Source organism: Bicyclus anynana, chromosome 13 (genome assembly GCF_947172395.1).
Source record: "Bicyclus anynana chromosome 13, ilBicAnyn1.1, whole genome shotgun sequence".
In the NCBI taxonomy this organism is placed as follows: Eukaryota; Metazoa; Arthropoda; class Insecta; order Lepidoptera; family Nymphalidae; genus Bicyclus; species Bicyclus anynana.
Window position 1 is genome coordinate 14,502,770 of NC_069095.1, and position 15,748 is coordinate 14,518,517.

Sequence of the window (15,748 nt, forward strand, 5' to 3'; positions counted from 1 at the left end):
AACAATCATATTAAGAGATGCCCTGTTGTTTTACCCGTGTATAATCCATTCTTATGGAAGTATCACAATTGATATAGTCCGTCAAGATTAGACGTTCTAATGTAATCAACAGATTCGAGTATTCTACAGGCTACAAAAACACCTTCAATACAAATTATTGTGGAGTCTTAAATTATGAAACACTAAATGTTGACAAACTTTATATGCAAGGGATGAGGTATTAAAATGCGCTGTTTTGAAAATGTTATCGAACAATATTTTATCATAATAAAAAGTAGAATAGAGTAAATAGTATAGAAATATATTTATTTGTAATCAAAACGCATTTTATTCGTTCACGAGAGCAATTTATCGGTTACTAAAACGTCGTCAAAAGATTAACTTTGCTTTATTTCAGTATGTTGTACAGCTTTCTTGTTTACAGTGAATGCTGATCTCCCAATGGCTTCAGCTTCAGCTAAGGAGTCCGGCATCTTCAGGCCGCGCGTCTCCGGCTGAGTGAACACCAACAGCGCGGACAGCATGGCCATGCTGGCGAACATGAAGGACGGGATCCCGTGCCAATACTCCTTCTGAAACATTTTATTCCATTTTAATCAGTTTCTCTCTCTTAATTCACTCTAGTTTGTACGGCACTGTAGTCATAATTACTTCGAACCATCTAATAAAACGAACGTTTTAAACTAAAATGGATTATTTAGATTTGTCAACTGATTCTTTGGGATTTCCTAATAAGTTTTGAATCGTTAATGTTGTAAAGCAAACGAAAGAAAAATATATCAACTAATCGGTTTAGTTTTAACGAGATATCTTCCTACATACTTACATCTACAATACATATCTACAACTTTACGGCATCAACCCATATTCGGCTCACTGCTGAGCTCGAGTCTCCTCTCAGAATGAGAGGGGTTAGGCCAGTAGTCCACCACGCTGGCCCAATGCGGATTGGCAGACTTCACACACGCAGAGAGTTAAGATAATTCTCTGGTATGCAGGTTTCCTCACGATGTTTTCCTTCACCGATTGAGACACGTGATATTTAATTTCTTAAAATGCACACAACTGAAAAGTTGGAGGTGCATGCCCCGGACCGGATTCGAACCCACACCCTCCGGAATCGGAGGCAGAGGTCATATCCACTGGGCTATCACAGGTCCTCTACAACTTTACAACAACTTTACAACTTTAGTTCCGCTTTAAATACAATTACCCGAAAATCATTGAAACGTTTTTTATTTACAATCGGACTTACAAACACAATGTATACAATGAAATTATTAAAAAGGTAAAGGAAAGATAACATTAGGTAAAGTAAGATATGAATAAAGAATAATATTAGACTTGGTATCATAATTTAAACTTACAAGTACAGGTGTAAGTGGTGCTACTATTGACCCTACCCGACCGACCATAGAAGAGAAAGCGAGAAATGTATGTCTGTATTCTGTTGGGTACAACTCCGATGTGTACAAATACATAGATGGCATTACAGTTGAGATACTAAATTTTCCCATCAAATATATTATTAGACGAGTAGCAGTCATTTCTGAAAAGTAAAGAAATAAAGTCAACAAATCACGATTACAAAACTATATTATCTTTAATAAATGAATGAGGCCTTCCCTCCTTATGAGTTTTCGTCTTACCGTTAGGAATAAACACAAAAGCAATGTTGCAAATAGCACAGACCAAATAACAAGATGATAACGTAGTTTTTCGCCCGACATTGTCCAAAACAATGACTGTTGTGTAATATCCAGGAATCTCAATGGCACTCGTCAATATATAGTTCAAATGCATGGTGTCGGAGAGGCCGGTGGAGTTGATGGATAATCCGTAGTACACTAATATTGATGTGATCCACCAAATTGGTGTTATGCAAACTCTTCTACGCAAAACTGAAGAATTTAGTATAGACCGTACTAAGCCAGGTCCCGCCGACTATAAACAGAAATAAATTGCATTAGAAACAATGATTATTTACTGATCACTTTTAATTAATTATCACGATCTTATAAAAATATTGGGTTAATTACAAACACTTAGTTAGTTTGTTTGTCTAGTTCTAATTCGTTTTGTTTTATTATTGTTAACAAATAGTTACTAGCAAAAAATTACTTGAGATGGGACAACATCATGCTCCTTTTCCTGTAAAAGAGCGTTTAGCGACTTCTCGCTGATATTCTTTTTATTAACTCTTGCAATAGTCAGTAAAATTTCCTTAGCCTCTGAGTGCTTGTTTTTAGAAAGCAGCCACCTCAAACTTTCAGAGAGTTTCCAGAAATAGAATAGAATAAAGAAGCAAGGGATATGCAAAGCTATTAGCAGAGTCCGCCAAGGTGGTATTAGCCATGCTACACCACCAAGAGTCATCTGACCAAGGCCCAGTAATGAAGAGGACGTAGCACTTATGAGCACTCGATACTTGGGCCCAACCAGTTCTGTAACTAAAAGAAACAATATTAAATTAAACTAAATATTACTATTTACCACAAAAGATTAGGAAAAGAAGAACTGAAGAGATAGTATTTACTCGTACCGAAAATGTAAGCACTGCTGTATGTACCGGCCCCAAGAGTTGTCTGCAGAATTTGAAGTATTAGGTACATTGTGTAATTGACAGAGAATGCGCGGATGAGACCAATGGCGCCCAGGTTGAGGACGCTGATGATAAGAGCTATCCTTCTGCCAAAACGATCAGAAATATAACCGGTTATAGGTAATACCAATAGGGTACCTATACTGTTCAATGTCCCTGCCAGAGCTCGCAACCAATTTTGGCATCCGAGATCAAACTGTAAATATAGTTATGTAAATTATAGTAAAGTTTTTAAAAAATATAACAGAAAATACTGAAAAAATTATACTAACTTCGTATACTACTGTGTTGTTATTAGCGTATACAAATGCTTCACAATCAATTGTTGTGGTATTATCAAACAGATTAGCAGGACAGTAACCCAAAGTTCCGTTACTTTCAATATATAAAGGAGCAAATCTGTGACAGCTGTCAAAACCTTTGCTAGTCGATGGCACAGCATTTAGGATCCATTTTGGATCATATTTATGCGCCTTGCCAACTTCACCACATTCTGGGATTCGGCATCTAGAAACAAATTATTCACATTTTATTGTATCATAATATACAATAAAATAAATGGTAAAATAAATTCGGAAAAGTCCAAATCACGCCTAATATGAGAAATAACAAAAATTTATCTATGGTTTATATCTTTACGGTAAGTAAGGGTAACTATTTTAAAACTTTTGAGTGACTACTCGTAAGATAATTTACTACAAAGACATAATAATATAATAACAATCAAATTAAATAATTGCATTCGCATTCATCATATTTATATCTTTACCTGTGAGGTATTGCAGCTGCTGAAAACACATATTCGTTCGCAAAAGGAGAGACCAAAATGGGTATAGCAACCAAGAAGATATTTCGTAGTTGAAACCAGCCAAAGCCCAATTCATTAGTCAAGACATCGTCAAGGCTCAAAGGCCTTTTCACTCGTTTTGCTGATGTGTTGTCTGTGTCTTTTGAACTTGATTCTATTTTCACGTCACTTTTCTGTGTCTGTATATTGGACATCTTTAAACTTCTTTTTTTTATATATTACTGCACTAAATGCACTACAAGCATTTCGTTAAATGTTAACATCTTCACTACATATTTTATCTTAATTTCATCATCGTTTCAAGGCTTGTGCTTACACGAGTACCCTTTATCAGCATTTATCTAAATTTTTAAAAGAACATTTTTTTTTAATAAAACAATTTTTTTTTTGTTATTTCGTCCGTCTAGATCACGCATTTTAAAAAGACCATTTAGTAATTTATTCAAATTCCCTAAAAAAATTAAAATAGGCTGCTTTGAATAAAAAATAATGTTTTTTTTTTATTTCATGTTTAATATCATTTGACAAAGTTTAAATGATACTAGATGCCTTGGCTATCGTAGTTTGACCTGGATGTTTTGATTGATGGACCACCACCACCCACCACCTGCACCACTTTGAATATATGATTGAAATATAGGTATAGAGAATTTGGCAGATTCTCAGAACCGATATGCACACATTTATTACATTTCTTAAAAATGAACCTGTCGTATCAGAGGAGTTTGATAACAAACAATGCAACACGAGAATTTTATATAAGTACTAGCGGACCCGGTCAAGCTTCGCTTTGACTTATGTGCACTTCTTCCCCTACTTCTTCTGCTTGACTCTTAAACATTTGTATGAGAACAATTTGCAGAATTGCTTGAATTAAAAGTTAGGTAGCTTAAAAAATCCAAATATACATATATAGTTATATTCATTTATTTTATCTTATCATCGTCTCACTTCACACAATAATGTCAATGAACTATGAAACACCAATACAACGAATGCTAGCAAGTTAGCAACACCAACGGCACCGGCACTCGATGACCGAAATCCGATTCAGTGTGAATGTTGCTGTATATATAATAATAATTATTATTCAATAGCGATGACCTCTTCGAAGTAATTTATTCTTTGGCGATGACGATAGATGTCCGCTCAACAGCATCAAAAACATGTTTTATTTTTCTGATTGTGTAAGTGCCGTAGACTCCTCAATGGGACCTCAACGGCGTCACCTGCAGGTTTGTGCGAGCGCAGAAGCATCGCCTGATGGGGCCCGAAGTCAGAAGCAGAATAGATGGGCGCGACTCTTCTCTGAGACTTGGACTTAAAAAGTGCACGTCCGAGTGACATCAGATTTCGGGGACCTCGTCTTTGTCGGCGAAGGAGTTGTGCTGTAGCTTATGTTTGTATTGCCTCGGAAGCGTTGTCGATCGTTATTACGTTGTCAGGATCTTAAAGGATGTTTTCTGGACGTCTAGGTCTACTCGTACAATCGGAGTTGGATTTGGGGGACGTATCGAACACATGGCGGCGTCGAACAACAATACCAAAAAAAATCACGTTATTTGCAAGTATCATACTAATAGGGCTATGTTTCATTCCCCATTTCCACGGGCACGAGAACTCCGCGCGGGTGAAACCACGGAGCGTCTTCTAGTAATTTATAAATTGAATTCATTATATTCTATAATACTTTTTTTGACGGCCTCAGTCGCGCAGTGGTATGCTCGGTGGATTTACAAGACGGAGGTCCTGGGTTCGATCCCCGGCTGGGCCGATTGAGATTTCTATAGTTGGTCCAGGTCTGGCTGGTAGGAGGCTTCGGCCGTGGCTAGTTACCACCCTACCGACAAAGACGTACCGCCAAGCGATTTAGTGTTCCGGTACGATGTCGTGTAGAAACCGAAAGGAGTGTGGATTTTATCCTACTCCTAACAAGTTAGCCCGCTTTCATCTCAGATTGCATCATCACTTACCATCAGGTGAGATTGTAGTCGAGGGCTAACTTGTAGAGAATAAACAAAATCCTACTATTATTTTTATTATATTTTAAATTGAATTTTGTAAAACTTGTTTATTAATGAATACATTATGAATTTTTAACAATTATGAGTTTTAAAGTGCGATCAAGTTATTTTGAGGCTTGGCGTTCCGATGGCTTCTGCCTCCTCCAAGGTGTCGGGCAGCTTGCAGCCCAGCGTCTCCGGCTGAGTGAGCGCCAGCAGACCAGCGATGGCGGCCATGCCTCCGAACAGCAACGACGGAAGGCCGTGGTAATATGTCATCTGAAAAATTTCATTCGATTTTTTTTCTTATAGTAAAATATTTGACGGAGCAAACCGACGAATTTTATAATAAATTGTTACTTGATGTTAACAGGAAAACCATCACATTTTTATTTACATTTTATGTATAGGCGAGCGCTTGGCTGCACTCACGCTTGACAGTAAGAGATGATGCAGCTTATGATGAAACGCGCTTGTCTTGAAGATATGCCTTGATTTAAACCCATGTTGTAGGTGATAGGACAAACGGAAGCTTGATGTATCAGACCAATACTAGGGGCGCTCAATAAATTCTCGGTATAAGCATGAAATAATAAAAAAAAATTCTGAATCAAATTTTCTTTTTCACATTTTCTTCAGCAGTGGCACTAACCAGCGCACCGGGACGGGGGTCGTTTTCAATACTCTCTCTACCCCGTTTGTTTTCACTAGACCAGTTCTGAACAGTGGGTAATGAAGGAGCAGAATGTGATAAACTACTACCATATCTTCTTGAATAGCTTTTTGGATATTTTTTCAACACTATCATCATCATAGTTGTGGTTGGGTAATGATATCTTGAATACTTATGAAGATAATTTAATGAAATTTTATATTTAAAGAGTTAAGCTAAAGACAGCTCTAATAAGATAATTAAATTACCCATCGTCAGTAACATCAACCTGATACCGAGAATTTATTGAACGCCCTCGTACTTCACTGATACCACTACTGTGCTGATACATTTAGCAGATACATCTACAAGCAACAATGCTCCTGTGAAACATCATCATAAAGCCATCGATATCCATAATATAAAACGAACAATAAACTGGGTAAAATCTTGTTAAAGAAACTGGGTAAAATTTTACCCAGTTTATTTTTCGTTTTGATAATAAATATAAAGAAATTATATTTCTTTTGTTATTTATTCTAATTGTTTTGTTATAAAACTCTCAATTTGATTATACAAGGTCTCTGGTGCCTAAATTAAGTTTCCCTGTAACAGGCAACAGCAGCATCCCTTCTAGAATAATCATCATAATCATTGACAACACATATTTGGCTCACTTTGAAGCACGAGTCTCCTCTCAGAATGAGAGGGGTTAGGTTAGGCCTCAGTCCACCATGCTCACCAAATGCGGATTGGCAGACTTCACACACGTAGAAATTTAAGAAAATTCTCAGGAATGCAGGTTTCCTCACGATGTTCACCGTTTGAGACACATGATATTTAAATTCTTAAAATGCACATAGCTGAAAAGTTAGCGTGCACTGACTGGATTCGAACCTACGCCCTCCGAATAGACGGCAGAGGTCATATCCACTGGGCTATCGCGTATATCTACACCCTAAGGTATTTTTTGGCTCTGTGGTCTTGTGGTAGGGTGACAATTATGAAGATGATAATTGAACTTTAAAATAAGAAAATTTATAATGATGTGAACTCACAAGTGCAGGGGTCAACGGCGCTAGGATGGCCCCAACGCGGCCGAGCATGGAGGAGAAGCCGAGCAAGGTGTGGCGGTACTCGGTCGGGTACAGCTCCAGCGTGTACAGGTACAGCGCTGTCCCCACCAGTGAGATGAAGAACTTACCGAGTAGGTAAACTAGTAGGCGCAGAATTGGGAAGTCTAAAACAACATAAATGATTTCCTGATCGTAATAATATTATCATGATCGAAATCACATCACTACAGGTATTCTCAACAGAGACTAGTCTAGTATTTCATGCCACTGTTGTACAGTGCTCGTCACGGATCTTTATGTTTGTGAAGTTAGCTGCGGAATGAGTATTCGTACAGACGCGAACACTCCCCGCCCGCGCCGTTTGTAATGTTATTGATTCATTGCGCAGTGATTTGTTGCTAACTTCACAAACACAATATCTCGTGGCGGGCACTGTACCTACCCAGTAGTTGGTGTGCTACGGACAAATTGCATTTTGTGTATAACGTAGTATTTTAATCAATACATAATTTACCTAACATTTTATTCCTCACGTCCTACCACCAAAAAGCATTTTACATCAAGAACAGTTCTTTTTTTACCTCTAGACCGGTCCAAACTTATTTATTTATGAATTATTATTGACACAACTTTATTATCATAAAAGTTACAGCAATGTGGATGCTTACCACTAGAAATAAAGACAAAGCAAAAGCAGCAAGCGGCGCTGAAGAAGAAACCTGAAGAAATAGTGGCTCTTCTGCCGATCCTGGCCAAAGCGAACGCTGACACGTAAAAGGCAGGAATCCCGATGACCGCCACCAAAATATAATTCAAGTGCATGGTGTCAGAGAGACTGGTGGAGTTGATGGACATTCCGTAGTAGCCGAAGATCATAGCAATCCACCAAAATGGCGTTGTACACACTCTTCTGAACATAATTCGTGAACGCATTATTTTGCGTACCAACCCAACATTTGTGGTCTGTAAAAAATTGAAAACAAAAATAAATCATTTTTACAGAAGATTACACCCGTGGATATCCATGATATGTTCAAGCTTACATTATTATAATGCTATCAAAACTGTGCAATGCACTTAAGCTTTAAAATATTTTAAATAAATCGGAGATACGAGTATAGTAGAAAAAAGTGAATCGGAATTGTTGTGGGAATAGTTTGAACTATCCTAGAATCAACTATTCACTACCAGCTAAGTTATAGCAAGTTTGACTTAAAACTAATATATAAATTGTATCAGATTAACCGGTAGTAGGTACTAACATTAGACGCTGTATCCGTGAACTGCTGCGGTGCTTTCACAAGAGCTTCTAAAGACTTTTCACTTATTTGTGTTTTGTTCACCTTCGCAACATTTAATAATATTTTTTTAGCCTCTGAGTACTTTTTCTTCGATAAAAGCCATCTTACGCTTTCTGAGATTATCCAATAATATGAGACGAAAAAGAACCACGGGATTGATAACGCCATGACCAAATACCGCCAAGGTGAAATAGCCCACGCAACAGCGCCCAGCACTGCCTCTCCTGTCGCAAACATTGCTGTACAAGAAACTCCTACAATAATACGGTATTTCGGGCCGACTATCTCAGCAGCTGCAACAATAGAAGATTTATAAAGTTGAATAAACATTTTATTAGGTTGAATTGTCAGGGCGTGTTAGCGTAATAAACTAACTCTCATTCATATTTTTTAATATCAGTATGATTTCTTTACATATCCGTGTTACATTATACCGTAAATAGCTACCCGAACTTACTCGTACATTTACGCAAGCAACCAATAAGCTATCAGTGACAAAAATAATCTTTAGCCGCTTTTAATAAATTTTCCGAGACACGTTCACGGTCACTATCAACGTGTATCTTCAACACCTGTCAGAACAAATGCATAATATCATAAAATGTTTATATTGCGCGTGGCTTACCCATGATATACGCTGTAGTAGAAGCTCCGGAGCCCAAAGCGCTCTGCACGAGCTGTAGTATCAGGTACATGGTGTAGTTCACGGAGAAAGCTCGCATCACACCAAATACACCTAGACTGACCACATTGAGCATCAAGGCTACCTTCCGGCCAAAGTTGTCAGAGATGACACCAGTAATGCCGAGTGCAAGTAACGTCCCGGCGCTGTACAAAGTGCCCGCCAACACTCTCAGCCACTCGGCACATCCAAGGTCAAACTACATAAAACAATAACGAGAGATCAGTAATTTTGAATGAGCTTCATATTTTCAGAATCCTGAACAGTATGAATTCAATGGCTCTCAATCAAGAGCGTCCATTATTTGTCTGACGTGTCGTATCGTGACGCATCAGAACAGAATCGGTATTCTACATTTTGTATGCGACACATCAGAAGCCATCACGACATGTCACAACACATAAGTGTAAACGTTGCCATACAACATGTATGAAACCAATTCTGTTCTGATGCGATGCGTACTTCTAAAGTTAACTTACTTGAAACAAAGGTTTAAATTTGAGATACCAACCTCATATGTTACTGTATTATCCTTGGCGTATACCAAATCCTCGCAAGGAATTGTTAGGGACTGGTCAAACAGACTGGCAGGGCAGTGATCTGAGGTCCCGTTATGTTCCAAGCCAATAGTGGCATATCTTTCACAGCTGGCCAACCCTGTCGTATATTCTGGAACCGCATTTTTTATCCACTCGGGATTATGTTTGAGTAAATTTTCATCTTCACCGCATTCTGGGATGCGACATCTGTGTATAAGAACTAGATATGTAGAAAATATGAAAATAATTTCTCAGTTTATAAAAATATATTGCCGTAGTTCTCAGAAATTACCTGTGAGGTATTGCGGCAGTTGAAAACACATAGTCCTGTATTGTGCCAAATGTTATGACAAGTATAGCGAGCAAGAGAGTAGTCCTCAACTGGAACAAGCCAAACTCTCCTGCTTCGTTAGTCAACACATCGTCTAGGTCTATAGCTTTTGCATCGATGGTTTCTTTATCATTATCCATTTTAGCCCTTCCTTTGTATCACCGTTACGCCACTATCTTTTTCTTATTCTCATTCCGTTTGCTAATTTTACTTTATTTTTATCATTGAAAACGTTATCATGTTTGGAGTGCACTTGACGAATGCGCGTACTAATCTTATTGACAATATAAAGCCAGGTCTATGTTTATATAAGCTTGCATATTTTCTTATATATGCATCCATTTGACAGAGCGTCCGTTTATCACTATTGAAAAAGTAAAATGGAAGATTATGTAACAAAAATCTAATATAATTCCAGTAAGCCAAAGGAATCAATATTGCCTTTAAAGGCTGCAGTTTTTATTCCACCGCTAAAGTAAAAAAAGTATTCAGACGATGAGTCAAAAAGTTAACGAATAAGATTAAAATTCAATAAGAAATTTAGCCGACTCCGCTTGGAAGTTGGAAGTCCGTGGCGCAGTGGAATGCGCAGTAGATTCACAAGACGGAGGTCCTGAGTTCGATCCCCGGCTGGGTTGATTGAGGTTTTCTTAATTGGTCTAGGTCTGGCTGATGGGAGGCTTCGGCCGTGACTAGTTACCACCCTACCGGCATAGACGTACCACCAAGCGTTTTAGCGTTACGGTACAACCGAAAGGATCTGGATTTTCATTTTCCTCCTAACAAGTTAGCCCGCTTCCATCTTAGACTGCATCATCACTTATCATCAGGTGATAGTCAGGTCAGTATATTACTTTTAGTCAGGGCTAACTTGTAAAGAATAAAAAAAAGTCTTTAGGCTGAACTCAGCCATATTCTTAGGTCTTCCTAAATCCTTATCTTTTACTTCCATTACTAGTCAAATAAAATTATTGTTACAGTCATATAAGTAGCAGACTGTATAAAATTAAAAAAAAATCGGCTTTAATATTAAACTTAGAATATTACCTATCTAATTTATCAATACGGATATAAAAAAAACTATTATAAATGGTTTTAAAGTTTAATCAACTAGATGTTATTTTGGAGCTTGGCGTTCCGATGGCTTCTGCCTCCTCCAAGGTGTCGGGCAGCTTGCAGCCCAGCGTCTCCGGCTGAGTGAGCGCCAGCAGACCAGCGATGGCGGCCATGCCTCCGAACAGCAACGACGGAAGGCCGTGGTAATATGTCATCTGAAAGACCAACATAGCGTATGGTTTTTTAATAAAACATTTCAATGCAATCTAACACTATGGTATGTATTTTTTTTAGTTATTTGCAGATATTCTGCAGTTTCATCGCATAGTTCCTTATACCACTAGGTATACAGAAATAAAATAAAGCCCATGTTAATTTTTTATAGTAATCAAACTGTCTAATGGTGAAAAGAATTTAAAAATCGGTTTACTGGTTAAGGCTTTTGAAGGTTTTACTAGACTGCACAAACATGCAATATGAGAAAATAAATCGCCCATTTACAACTACACATCGCAGTACTTGTAACGAACACAAGTTACAACTGCTCTGTCAATCTGAGGTTATTTAACAACTACTACATCCCCTAAAGCTGATTCATAATAATAAGTGTGACAAAGAATTAACAATTAAGACTCACAAGAGCAGGGGTCAAGGGCGCTAGAATGGACCCCACGCGGCCGAGCATGGAGGAGAAGCCGAGCAAGGTGTGCCGGTACTCCGTGGGGTACAGCTCGCACGTGTAGAGGTACAGTGACGACCCCACCAGCGAGATAAAGAACTTCCCGATTAGGTAAATAACTAGACGAAGAATCGGTAAATCTGTAAACAAAACGTAAATAATAATATCTCCATCACAAATATTGTCAAATACCGCCTAGCCCTCTCACATTTGAGTACGGTTACATAACGGAGAAATAATTTCTAAAAAGTCTTTAGATTTTTAAAAACTCAACACAACCATAGAAGCATGCAACAATAACCTTCAACCATTATCGCTCATAATGAATCATAATCTTGTCAATGGGCTTGTAACGTGAAATTTTGACCTACTCCTAAAAAAGGTTTCACTTGACTTTTGATTCATGGGTCAAATATAAGGCTGTAATAATAAGAACTATTGGCGAATCTTAAGCCTGTTTATTTAAAGACGAAGCCACGTATTTTTACTACGATACGAAATACTTCTTTATTATTATGGACGTAATTAACGGTATTTTAATAAAACGATATCAATTTAAAATAATGCTTACCATTAGATATAAATACAAAAGAAATGCAGCAAATGGAGCTTAAAATGAAACTTCCAGAAATAGTAGCTCTTCTACCGATTCTGGCCAATACAAAAGCAGATACGTAAAAGGCAGGAACCCCGATGATAGCCATCAAAATATAATTCAAGTGCATGGTGTCAGAGAGACTGGTGGAGTTGATGGACATTCCGTAGTAGACGAAGGTCATACCGATCCACCAGACAGGTGTCGTGCACACTCTTCTGAGCAAAACAGGTGAACGTATGACAGTACGGACTAAGCCAGGATTGTTGGTCTGCAAAATAAAATAAAAACACCATAAAGAAAACAATTCATATCTTACTCTAGAAGTAGTAGTAGTAGTAATTAGTAGTAGTTTATAAATTGGACAAAAATGCATCCAAGAATGATATTTTAAACAAATATTTCTTTATGTGAATCATGGGAATCGTCGTTAAAATAGCTCAAACTATCAAACGAATAAATAAATTTAAAATAATTTTATTAAAATATGAGTTCATGGTACGAGTAAATAGATAGACTAAACTACAATGTACTGATTCATATTACTTCAAACAAAATTTAAATGAATCGTAACAAGTAGGTATTATTTGAATTTTAGAATTGACTTACATTAGCCGCTGCATGTAACTGTGGTGGTGCGCTCACGAGAGCTTCTAAAGATTTTTCACTGATTTCTTTTTTATTCACCTTCGCCACAGTTAATAATATTTGTTTAGCCTCAGAGTATTTTTTCTTCGATAAAAGCCATCTTACACTTTCTGAGATTATCCAGTAGTATGAGATGTATAAGAACCATGGGATTGTTAATGCTATGATCATATAACGCCAAGGTGAAATAGCCCACGCAACAGCGCCCAGCACTGCCTCTCCTGTCGCAAACATTGCTGTACAAGTAACTCCCACAATAATACGATACTTTGGACCAACGAGCTCAGCAGCTGCAATAATAATTGAAATCAGAGAATTGTTTTTTATTTCAAAATTAAGTACTTATAGCCATTTTCTCAAATGCAACACGAACTCGTAATATTGCAAATATTTCTGTTAACCAGCCTCTACTTCCCCATGAAATAATAAGGAGGGATCACCAATCTTTCACAACAATCAATCATCATCATATCAGCCGAAGGACGTCCACTGCAGGACATACTCGTAGGCCTTTTGTAGGGACTTCCAAACATCACGATCATGAGCTGCCTGCATCCAGCGATTCCAAGAGACTCGCTTGATGTTGTCAGTCCACCTGGTGGGGGGTTCGACCAACACTGCGCATTCTAGTGCGGGGTCGCCATACCAGCACCTTGGAACCTCAACGCCCATCGGTTCTTTGAACTATGTGCCCCGCCCATTGCCACTTCAGCTTGGCGACTCGTTGAGCTATGTCGTGACTTTCGTTCTTCTGCGAATCTGCAAATCATTTTAATTCGCTTTGCTTAATACTCGTACTATTTAGGTATTTAAGTCTAAAATTACGTATGTAAACCTAATTTTTGACAAGAGAAAAGTTAACTATATTTGATACAATTGTTTATATAACACTTACCCATAATATATGCGGTACTATAAACCCCAGTGCCAAGAGTACTCTGTACAATTTGAAGTATCAGGTACATGGTGTAGTTCACGGAGAAAGCTCGCATTAGACCAAATATACCCAAGTTAAGGATATTGAAAACCAAGGCTACTTTTCGGCCAAAGTGGTCAGAGACGATACCAGTAATGACCATTGCAAACAGCATCCCAACGTTGAACAATGTTCCCGCCAACACTCTTAACCACTCTTTACATCCAAGGTTAAACTAGATAAAAAATAACGAGAAAATGTTATTTTCACATGTGAATACTTAAAATTAGTTCAGTATGGAAACTCTCAAATTAATGTATGGTTTAATAATTACCTCATATATTACTGTATTATCCTTGGCGTACACAAAATCGTTACAAGGAATCGTAATGGACTGATCAAAAAAATTGGCAGGGCAGTAGTCTAATGTCCCATTTACTTGCAGCCCAGTAGACGCATATTTTTCACAGCTGGCTAGCCCTGTACTAATCTCTGGAACCGCATTTTTTATCCACTCAGGCTTAATGTCATGCATTTTTTCATATTCACCGCATTCAGGAATACGACATCTGAATATTAAAACCAAACAAGTTGATTATAGTAGTTTCATCATCATCATCATTATCAGCCGATGGACGTCCACTGCTGGACATAGGCCTCTTGCACGGACCTCCAAGCACCGCCTCGAACCGCCAGCATCCAGCGGTTTCCTGCCTTATTTCGCCTTATTTCCTCGGTCCACCTAGTGGAGGGTCGACCAACACTGCGCTTTCCGGGGCGGGGTCGCCATTCCAGCACCTTGGGTTCTTCGAACTATGTGGCCTGCCCATTGCCACTTCAGCTTCGCGACTCGCTGAGCTATGTCAGTGACATCTTTTCGTCCGAAATTTCTCAGTGCCTGAAGGCGAAAGTCTTCGAACAGTATGTGTTGCCAGTGATGACCGATCCGAGACTTGGTCGCTAACTATGGGCATTATTAGAAGGCTCAAAGTCACTCAGCGGGCGATGGAGCGGATGCTTGGAATTACTGTGCGTGATCGAATCAGAAATGAGGAGATTTGCATACGAACCGAAGTCAATGACATATAGTAGTTTATCTGCGTAATAATTATTATAATTTTTGTTATCGTCTAAAATAGAACCACATACACATGCGTCGGATTGAGGACAACTCCATTTTTAGAGTCGGTTGATGAATACTGAAATCATAGAAATTTGTAGTTTCTTATTCATTAACATTACCTGTGAGGAGTTGCCGCCGTTGAAAATATATATTCTTGCAATGTTCCAAAAGTTAATATGAGTACAGCGAGCAGGAGAACATTCCTGAACTGGAACAAGCCAAACTCGCCTACTTCATTAGTCAACACATCGTCTAGGTCTATAGCTTTTCCGGAAACAGTGCCATTTTCTTTATCTTTATCTTCTACAACTATTTCTACGCCACCATTTTCCTGATTTTTATTCATATTGCGAATTTTATTTATTTTTTCCTCTCATAGCGTTATCACGAACACTCGAAGAATACTAATCTTACTGACAACGTGAAACGAGACACCGATTTTATTATTTTAATCTAGTATATTACTAATCATTCAAGGACCTTTCTGTATGTGTGTCTATTTATCAGAGGTCTGTGACTTTTGAATGAAGAAACCGTTTAAAAGCGGAAGCAATTTTATTTTTTCTCCTCCTTCTCTGTTTAAATTTCACAATAATACTATAATTACTGAGGGTACATGTAGACCAAGTTAGTAGAAGGTACCATGGAGAAAGTTAACTAAATTTGATTCAAAGAATGATTTGATAATCGGAATGCAACATACCTACCAAGTGTAAAAGAAGTGGTACTTAATTACT

At 38.0% G+C, this 15,748-nt stretch overlaps 3 protein-coding genes and 1 long non-coding RNA gene across 4 annotated transcripts; 1 reads left to right on the forward strand and 3 right to left on the reverse strand.

The window, feature by feature from the left end:
- The first annotated feature begins 11 nt into the window (after positions 1-11).
- Positions 12-689, forward strand: LOC128198663 (uncharacterized). The gene is made up of 2 exons (XR_008251380.1): positions 12-217; positions 425-689. It is a non-coding gene; the product is annotated as an uncharacterized LOC128198663 (long non-coding RNA).
- LOC112044117 (solute carrier family 22 member 7-like) lies at positions 373-3,957 on the reverse strand. The gene is made up of 7 exons (XM_052885037.1): positions 3,372-3,957; positions 2,875-3,109; positions 2,543-2,798; positions 2,122-2,450; positions 1,650-1,944; positions 1,368-1,549; positions 373-572 (listed from the first exon to the last, which is right to left on the reverse strand). Exons 1-7 carry the CDS (start codon positions 3,602-3,604, stop codon positions 378-380), a joined length of 1,725 nt encoding a protein of 574 aa, XP_052740997.1. The 5' UTR covers positions 3,605-3,957; the 3' UTR covers positions 373-377.
- A 1,576-nt stretch (positions 3,958-5,533) lies between these two features.
- Positions 5,534-10,134, reverse strand: LOC112044119 (solute carrier family 22 member 7-like). Its single transcript, XM_052885175.1, has 7 exons — positions 9,956-10,134; positions 9,636-9,870; positions 9,068-9,323; positions 8,621-8,735; positions 7,861-8,051; positions 7,124-7,305; positions 5,534-5,692 (listed from the first exon to the last, which is right to left on the reverse strand). The coding sequence occupies exons 1-7, from the start codon at positions 10,132-10,134 to the stop codon at positions 5,534-5,536; spliced, it is 1,317 nt and encodes a 438-aa protein (XP_052741135.1).
- Positions 10,135-11,066: 932 nt separating this feature from the next.
- On the reverse strand, positions 11,067-15,479 carry LOC112044189 (organic cation transporter protein-like). The gene is made up of 7 exons (XM_024079943.2): positions 15,131-15,479; positions 14,223-14,457; positions 13,868-14,123; positions 12,934-13,262; positions 12,301-12,595; positions 11,688-11,869; positions 11,067-11,265 (listed from the first exon to the last, which is right to left on the reverse strand). Exons 1-7 carry the CDS (start codon positions 15,355-15,357, stop codon positions 11,101-11,103), a joined length of 1,689 nt encoding a protein of 562 aa, XP_023935711.2. The 5' UTR covers positions 15,358-15,479; the 3' UTR covers positions 11,067-11,100.
- Positions 15,480-15,748: the final 269 nt, after the last annotated feature.

Bases quoted from the DNA above. Each gene is read 5' to 3' on its own strand.
- LOC112044117 (XM_052885037.1), bottom strand. From the start codon at position 3,604: ATGTCCAATATACAGACACAGAAAAGTGACGTGAAAATAGAATCAAGT. The intron at 3,110-3,371 runs GTAAAGATATAA...ATTTGTTTCTAG, and splicing joins GCAGCTGCAATACCTCACAG to ATGCCGAATCCCAGAATGTG. The intron at 2,451-2,542 runs GTACGAGTAAAT...TGTTTCTTTTAG, and splicing joins CAGCAGTGCTTACATTTTCG to TTACAGAACTGGTTGGGCCC.
- LOC112044119 (XM_052885175.1), bottom strand. From the start codon at position 10,134: ATGGATAATGATAAAGAAACCATCGATGCAAAAGCTATAGACCTAGAC. The intron at 9,871-9,955 runs GTAATTTCTGAG...TCTTATACACAG, and splicing joins ACTGCCGCAATACCTCACAG to ATGTCGCATCCCAGAATGCG. The intron at 9,324-9,635 runs GTTGGTATCTCA...TGTTTTATGTAG, and splicing joins ATAATACAGTAACATATGAG to TTTGACCTTGGATGTGCCGA.
- LOC112044189 (XM_024079943.2), bottom strand. From the start codon at position 15,357: ATGAATAAAAATCAGGAAAATGGTGGCGTAGAAATAGTTGTAGAAGAT. The intron at 12,596-12,933 runs GTAAGTCAATTC...TTTATTTTGCAG, and splicing joins AGTTACATGCAGCGGCTAAT to ACCAACAATCCTGGCTTAGT. The intron at 11,870-12,300 runs GTAAGCATTATT...TTTTGTTTACAG, and splicing joins TTTTGTATTTATATCTAATG to ATTTACCGATTCTTCGTCTA.